This window comes from Myripristis murdjan, chromosome 2, assembly GCF_902150065.1.
Source record: "Myripristis murdjan chromosome 2, fMyrMur1.1, whole genome shotgun sequence".
Taxonomy (NCBI): domain Eukaryota; kingdom Metazoa; phylum Chordata; class Actinopteri; order Holocentriformes; family Holocentridae; genus Myripristis; species Myripristis murdjan.
Window position 1 is genome coordinate 17,201,815 of NC_043981.1, and position 8,836 is coordinate 17,210,650.

Below are 8,836 nucleotides of genomic sequence, written 5' to 3' on the forward strand. Positions count from 1 at the left end.
TGGATTGTGTGCATGGTGTTAGAAGTCAAATTGATGTTTCTTTAGACTTATGTTTGTTTAAGGGGAAAAGGGATAATCCCCTCAAAATTTTCAGGTCCCTTCCGAGCCTATTTATTTTCTCTCTCTCTCTTCTCAAGGCTCCGGCCAAGAGCTGAGTGTGCAGGCTGCATCACTAAACAGCACCAAGCATCTTTTTTCTCCTGTGTCCAGTCCATTTAACGCACATCCATCCACGGGACTGGACGTCAGACATCACGGAGACTATTGTTTGAATGCACATTGTCCGCGGGGAATGGAAATCCCATGTTTCGCACATCCTTCAGCAGCCATTGTCCATAAACTGAGACCACAATAAATCACTTTTCCGAGCTGCCTCGGTAGGCGTTGCTCTCTCCTCCTATATGAGCAAGTGCAGCGGCTCTGCGAGGCTCACAGCAGTCAGAGCGGGTCAGAGGAGAACAGGGCAGCGCCGCAGCCTCCCTCCTCTCTGCACACTCACGTTGGGATAAGCAGGACTTTACAAAGCCATTTCTTCTCCCGGACACTTTGTGCTTTTGTGGAGCACAGGAATAAAACGCAGGATACTGTCACTTGTTTGCCAGTAAGTCTTCCGATTTCTAAAATGTACAAGAGTCTATTATCTACTTAATATCAGCTTGCATGTGTCACCGGGCTGTCCCGATACGCTCTCGAGACGAAAAGACGTGAAACCAGGCTTCGTTGAAAATATGTCAGTTTGAAGTTTTTTGATCATAGGGAAATTTACACATCAGTTACATAATTAACTAAGATTTCGGATTAATCTGCATTATCTCCTGATCAATTCGGCGTACAAAAAATCTACCAAATAGTACATTTTGAAGTAAAATCTCAGTTTCAATGTGGCTCACATCGCACGGCTCAGTCCACCACAGTGGTGGAAAAAACAGCAGGATTCGGGGAAGCGATTAAAAATGTTGACAGTTAATTTGAATATGTCTCTCTATGGTCTGTTGGGTGTATGCCGGATTGAAACGCAGATTCCAATGACTTGTTTAAGGTCTTATGAGGTTTTTTCGTTAGGAGTCTCTTTGCAATAACGCAAAGGGAATATGAAACTGCTTATATTTAACACGGAATCTGGCAACATCTCTGGTAGAAACAGCTGAACGCACCGGAGCCACCACGACTGCATGGAAGTGTGGCGTGCATGACAGCAGATGTGTCTGAAAGCTATGCTATTTTCTGATCCTTCGTATATAACGAGATGGCTCAGCTGCAAATGTGCATCAACGCAGCGCTGAGATTTATTTTCGTGCGCCGTCCAGGAGCCTCACTATCCGCTTTCATTGTGAGAGCTCGCTTGAAATTCCCAGTTGGTGGCGCGGATCAACAGCGAGTCTTATCTGCCAAACAAGTTTACATTCAATGGGAACTGAGATTACACTGTATGTAAGCCTACAGCGGGGAGATACAGCATTTTTACATTTAATCGCAAAGATCTCCATTGACTGCAGCAGGATTGTCGGATAAGTCGTTAAATTGAACCACTTGTTTCATTCTCCTAGTGGAAAAAAAATCAAAGAAATCACCAATAGGCTACTCCTCAAGGGACTTATAGGGTGTTGAGTTATGAATTCATAATCATATTAACGTGTAGGCTTATGTCAGAGTGTTTTTTTAAACTCCCATGATATTCCCATAACTAGACACTAGTGTCTTTGTGCGTACGGGGCGCATTAATGAGTTTATAGTGACAATATGAAAGGCTGTTTTTCATCGCCTATGGTAATCCCATAATATTGTCCTACAGTGCAATGTGTCCGTGGAGCTCAATAGATTATAGTGAATTTAGGGTACTTCATGGATCTTTTTTTCATCTCCTGTGCTATATATTCCTATAATATGATCACTGTGAAGTTTATTATGGGATTACTTTTTTTTTTTTTTTTTTTTTTTAAATAAAGGATCCCTCAGGGAATGAAAAAAGAAGTGATTTATGTTGTGATAGTGGTGCTGTCGAGCTGCTGTGAGATTTATTACGCTGTTTTTAATATTGAGCACTGTTTTTTTTTTTTTTTTGATGTGGTATCTACAGGAAAGATGTATTGGAGATGTGTGAATTGCTTATGGAAAAAACATTAACCGATGTGATATCCTGATAAATCAGTCAGTCACAGACAGAAAGAGACTTAAAGACTTGGACAGAGAGATAGAGAGAGAGGGAGGGAGAGAAGGAGAGAGAGAGAGGGGAGAGCCAGACTCCTAGAGAGAGATAAACAGAAACTCAGAGAGAGAAAGAGAGAGAGGGAGGGAGAGACAGAGAGAGACTTTTGGCTCCTAGTAAGAAAACAATGCAGATGTAGGAGAGTGTCTCTAAAGTGAGACTTGCAGGGGGGAGGGGGGAGGAGTTACTGGTGTTACTGGGTCTGTAATGAGAGAAAGGCAGAGAGAGAGAGAGAGAGAGAGAGAGAGAGAGAGGTAAAGAAATTGTAATGTGCCCAGAATCAGAGGAGAAAAGACAGAAAGAAGAGGAACTGCAGCAAAAACAAATAAAAGCGTTAAGCTTCTAAAGGCTGAAATTTAAAGTCTCTTTTCCCCAGAATCAAGATATCCACCATTTCCTCTGCTCCTTCAAAACAGCACCTGCTCAAAGTCAAAGTCAGATTTGTTTCAGAAATTTGTCTTGTTGTAAACAATGTTGCTGTTTGTTCACATTGAAAACAAAATACCTAGTTGTAACTCAGGGCTCCTGTGTAGGTCCTCTGCTTTTTTAATGGCACTTGGAGCTGAGCTCTCCCAGCTTTTCAACAAACTCTCCAACTGCCCACTGTCCTTCTTTCTGGAGCCACTCACCACAAAAACAAGCGGCACTGAGTCTCCTTATTGTTTTGAGTCATAAACAAAATACTAAGACAAAAGACTTGCTGCTTGGATTGGATTTTTTTTTTTTTTTTTTTTTTTTTTTGATTTTTTGTCTTGACATTAAAGGAAGAGATCGGAGGAGGAGATTTCTGACCTCAACAGAGTCCAGATCTGGGCGATATGTGCTGGTCATATTTCCAGCAGTGCAGTCACTTTGAAAACCCTTACAAAAAAGTCACACGTTTCTTTGACACATCAGTTTTCATTGGTGAACGTGAAATTTCCCACATTTCAAGTGTATAAGACAGATTCACCTGCAAAACATCAAAAATTCACAGGTAAAACAAACAACAGGTTAAAATGTTCACTGTACGCCGTCTGTATGAATAGAAATTTACCACATTTGAAATAAAATCACACGCGATGGCAGAATACAATGTGAAAAAACAAACTCTTCACATACAGTGTACAGTATTTTATGCATACTGTATGAAAACAAACATCCATAAAGCACATGTGCTTTGAATTGACATGTGGGTTTTTCCACATGTGACTTCGGCTGTAATTGCTTCTCTACCAGTTTAGTTTCCCTCCAACTGGTGATTTATGTTTTTACCCTTGTGAATAATGTTTTTTTTTTCTTTTTGCAAAGTAGAAACCTCCATTTGAGCCTTTTGTTAATGCAGCCTGTGTTTTGCTCTGGTCTGCTTTGGACCGTCCTGCACCGCCCAACTTTATGTGCTTCATTCTGCCTTTATCCCGGTGGAAGGTGCTGCAGGATTCAGAGCAGTAAAAGACAGAAACCTCAGCACCTCACCCGCTGGCTTTTGTTTGCCCCCTCCTCCTCCTCCTCCTCCTCCTCCTTGGTTTGTGGCGGTCTCAGGGCTTTTTGTTTTTCATCTGCTGGTGATTTAGGGCTAGTTCGCTACAGCTGTCCGTCTCCTCACGTTACCCTCCAATGCTTTTAAGGCTATCAAGCTAACTTTGTTAGCAGAACAAACATCTGGCTAATTTTAAGTGCACATAAACAGCAGGGTTTTTTTCCTTTGATGGTCTGAGCTGCTTGAATTAGCTGGTTTAAGACCTCAAAGTAATAATCCGCAACATTTTCATGTAACTAAATGTCAGTTTGTGCTACTCTGCCTCTGTCCGATTGATACCATACAGTAGAAATTCAACCTATAATCAGTGCATGAAACCGATTATATTTTGCCTTTCGTGGTCTTGCTGGCGAAAACGTCTCTGGTGGAGAGACAGAACAAATTCAGCTACTCTTGGAGGCTGGTGGTTGTTCTCAAAAAATCTTTATTGGGACCAAAAAGCCAACTTACTTATGCCAAATTCTGTCATCAGGCTTATATGTATCTTAAATAGCTCTCCAAATTGGTGTAGGCTTTATAAAGATGTTTTAGAACATCCATCAGCCTCCAAAAGCAGGTCACTTTGTCGTCATGTCTGTCTTTTTTAGTTCATGCAATATGCCTGCACAACAAAGTGGCAACAATTTTGTTTTTCTTGTGAAAAATCCTCGTAGGCACAGGAAGCGCTGCAGGATTTTCTTGAGAAGAGGAAGTCAAAACTCAGAACAGAAATTCCCAGTCACGCCCACCCTGTTCTGCAGTGCAGAAACACAAACATAGATCGAAAAACAATGGCATTAAAACATGAGGAACTCACAGGTACTCACAGAATGATAAGGACAAAGTGAGATACCAAACAAGATGCTTTTGTATTCAGAATGGCTCGGCAGGATATTCAATAAGCCCAGCTGTTACTGTTTCTGAAAAATGTGGTTTTATTATTGCAGCCAGTTATTTTTTATGGAGGCATATAAATAAAATATTATGCTGTCATGTCCGTCCATACACGTCCGTCCTCTTCTGTGTGAGGCTGTCAGTTCAAAGTGAAGATGTTACGATGTCGAGATGCTATTTCTGGCGCCAAGGTGGACTTTTCACCTCTTTTGACCCCACACACACATCGGTCCTAAAACAGAAATGCACAGCTGCACACACAGAAGCATAGTCTCTCTCTAACACACACACACACACACTCAGACACACAGACACACTGTTTGTGGCCGTATCGCCTGCAGGCCGTGCCCTGGTCAGTCTAGAGAGCATCACAATGTCACCATTATGTACACAACGCTGCGGCTGTGTGGTCCTCGTAATGTTAGAAGGTCAGTTTGTCGCCCTTAAAGATGACGGCGACTTCAAACAGCACCAGAGTAGAGGGGGGTCACAGTGTGTGTGTGGTGTGTGTGATAGAGACCTCTGTGTGTGTGTGAGGTAACATGGACTCAGAGGTCCAGCCAATTACTTATGAACTGGCAATTTGAAGGCATGCATGGCATCGTGTGGCAATATCTGTCGCTTTTCTGTTTTTCAACTTGATGCACTCATTGATTTTTAAACACATTTTTCAAAGCAGGCCTTTAGAATATGCTAAAACAATCACACTGGAATTATTTTGACAGATAATTTTAGTGGAAATGATCATTTTTGCACCCTAATTTTCATTTTAACTGAAAAAGCTGTTAAAATGATGAGATTTCTGTTGGAGTCTGTACCAAACTTTAATGTCTGCAGTATACCGATATACTACTTGAATTGGCCATATTGTGATTTTGCAATATAGCACAGTCAGTTTCACATTTAGCAACTTGTGGTGTGTTATTTGTGAATAATTACTCGAGTATCAGCGTATATTTTCACAGCAATTTCAGTTCACTTACAGTATCACCTCAAAACCTCCCCCAACTCGAAACACTCATTTTCACTTATCTTCACTGTTGAACACTTATCGTTTTGTTAATGTGTTCATCTATCAAGAGTGATCACACCCACAAGTGTAAAAGTGACTCATAAGATATACAACAAATGATATAGAAACGAAAACAAGCTTTATCAGTTTGCTTATTTTGTGCATTGAAATAAATTTGTCAACTGTGCAGAGGAGGAAAGAAGAACTTAAAATAAAGAGAGCGCATCTGAAATGCAATAACTTATTCATCTCTTTGCACAAACATGGGACTGGACATAACTTAGTGTATTATTCATAAAGTAATAACAACAGAGAAACTGGTCAAATTGGACCCAGATGGGAACAAGTCCGGTTTGTACATCAATTAATCTTTTTTCGGCCAACCCAGACCAGATTCATGCGTGTTATTGATGGCTTGAGAAGAACGCGGGAGCTGTGGGAAATATTTCTGTGTGATCAACAAGGAGGGAAAACATTCCTCCATGCTGCAGGCGGTTGAACCTCATAGCATGGCATGTCATCAGGCTGAGTCAGAGATGTTTAAAAATGACGCCCTCAAGACAAACAACTCTTGGAATTAGTCTTGTGGAAAAAAGGGAAGCCAAATATTTTATGAATGAAGCACTAAGCCGTTGTGTTTCTGTCTGACAGGTTGACCTCATGCCAGCCGACGTCGCCATGAGCATCAGCGCCAACGAACTGACGGAGCTGATGGAAATGTGGGAGGAGCTGAATTTAACGGCAGCCGAGCACTATGACAACCTCTCGCATGTGGAGACCTTCATGTGCTCGGGCAGCTTCAGCCACAGCGCCCTCCTCTACACCCTCTCCGTCCTCTACATCTTCATCTTCCTGGTCGGCCTGGCCGCCAACGCCCTGGTGGTTTGGGTCAACGTGCGCTCGGAGAGGAACCGCTACGAAACCCACCTGTACATCCTCAACTTGGCTGTGGCGGACCTGTGCGTCATGGCCACGCTGCCCATCTGGGTCAGCTCCCTCCTGCAGCAGGGCCACTGGCCGTTCGGCGAGGCCATCTGTAAAATCACCCACCTGGTCTTCAGCGTCAACCTCTTCAGCAGCATCTTCTTCCTCACTTGTATGAGTGTGGACCGCTACTTGTCTGTGGCACGGTTTGGCGATGCCTCCAACAGCCGCAAGAAGAAGATCATCCGACGGGCCATCTGCATGCTTGTTTGGTTGCTGGCATTGGCGGCATCCATTCCCGACACTTATTTCCTCCAGGCGGTCAAGATGTCCCACTCCGACAGCATCATCTGCCGGCCGATTTACCCATCCGACAGCCCGAGAGAGTGGATGGTGGGCATCCAGCTGAGCTTCATCGTGCTCGGTTTCGCCATCCCCTTCCCGGTCATCGCTGTTTTCTACCTCCTCTTGGCCGGAGCGATCCCTCCCAGCTCGGACCAGGAGCGCCGGATCAGCCGGAAGATCATCCTCACCTACATCGTGGTCTTCCTGGTCTGCTGGCTGCCCTACCACGGCGTCCTGCTGGTGGACACGCTCTCCCTCCTCAACGTGCTGCCCTTCAACTGCAAACTGGAGAACTTCCTGTTCGTGGCGTTGCACCTCACCCAGTGCTTCTCGCTCGTCCACTGCTGCGTCAACCCCATCCTGTACAACTTCATCAATAGGAACTACCGCTACGACCTCATGAAGGCCTTCATCTTCAAGTACTCCACCAAGACGGGCCTGGCCAAGCTCATAGACGCCTCGCACCCCTCTGAGACCGAGTACTCCGTGGTGGCCATGGACAACAGCGTCCCAATGTAAAGGGGTATGTCAGGGGTATACCTAAAGACCTCTCATTTTCACAACCAAAGCTTTACCAGGCTCGGACAGACGCCTGTAAGCACGCAAGATTTGGGACGATTTATACGGCACTGTGCAAATCTATGACCAAAACTCGCTTTTGCAGCATGCTTTGTGCTGTACAACACATTTTTCTCTCCCTAGAAGCGCCGAGGGGAATCTAAAGAAAGCACTTCAACAAAGCTGGAGACACTGCGTCCCCCTAAACAGATGGGCAAATGACACTGTAAACACACAAGCATGTAAACACACACATACACATCACACACACCTCCCCCACTGGTTGGAGCCTCGACCAAAGACTATGTTTATCCGAGCGTGTCAGTTTTGGAGCAGTCAGTCAGCAGAACAATACATGGAAGGTCTTTCCACTTACATTACGCTCCACTACTGTACACAAACTGCAGGTGAAAGCTTTGCGTCAGTCACAGATCCCTGTCACGATTACCCAAACCACAGACATGCAAAGGGAAGACAAATATGTTATGTAATGTTTCCTTCCATGCAGTTGCAGGCTAAGTGCAACTTCTCTGCTAACGTTTTTCCAGGGAAATGAGGAATGTCACATTTGCCGAACAAAAAGGCCACAAGAGGAGATGGCGATCCAAAATTTGAAGGCCCACATTTTGAATTTGAAACTGTTAATCTTTGTTAAACTGTAATATAGCAATTTTTTTGTACTGAGTATATCCAAACCAAGGAGTATACAGTCTGATTTCTTGGTGTTTTCTTTGTAAATGACTTGAAGGAGTATATTTCTTACCTTCAAAATTTCTTAAGATACTATATTCTGTGAATATATTTATAGCAATATTTACATGTAAGTGCTATGATTCTTAAGTTTGATGTGGCATGCAATGTTGGTCTGCTGTTGTGAGTTTTTTTTTATACAGAAGTTGAATCAATGAAGGTCATTTTTTGTTTGTTTCATGCTGATGAAAAGAGTTGTGTGATTTAGACTTAAGAGTTTCTGTCTGAAATGTTTGCATTTATCTCCACACGGCAACAACCTGTATGTGCGTTTACATTTCAGCTGTGCAACGTTTTCACACTCTATTTTTGTTATTATGTCATCAGCGATATTCTGCTTTATGCTTCCTGTGTAAAATAAATAAGTGTAAGAAACTGCTTCATGTCTTGGAAGTCAATGTGTCTCGGTCAAAAATTACAAGAAAAAAATGTGAGAGAATGTCTCCTTTGTGTTCCTGTGAAATATGATTCACTGTGAGAAAATATTTTTAGCCCCAGTCACACAGAACATACAGTTTGTTAGGAGTATCATGTAACCAATGAATTGGGCCCACAACTTCTGCATTCTATGATTAATGTGGACAAAAAAAAATCGCTGATATCACTTGCACCCAGTTGTGTTTAAGGTCACGTATTTACAGTTTCAAAA

General features: G+C 43.0%; 1 protein-coding gene across 1 annotated transcript; it reads left to right on the forward strand.

Annotated features, from left to right (window-relative positions):
- Positions 1-449: 449 nt before the first annotated feature.
- On the forward strand, positions 450-8,542 carry ackr3b (atypical chemokine receptor 3b). The gene is made up of 2 exons (XM_030069856.1): positions 450-601; positions 6,262-8,542. Exon 2 carries the CDS (start codon positions 6,271-6,273, stop codon positions 7,396-7,398), a length of 1,128 nt encoding a protein of 375 aa, XP_029925716.1. The 5' UTR covers positions 450-601; positions 6,262-6,270; the 3' UTR covers positions 7,399-8,542.
- Positions 8,543-8,836: the final 294 nt, after the last annotated feature.

Excerpts from the sequence above, each read along its gene's own strand:
- ackr3b (XM_030069856.1), top strand. The coding sequence starts at position 6,271 with ATGCCAGCCGACGTCGCCATGAGCATCAGCGCCAACGAACTGACGGAG.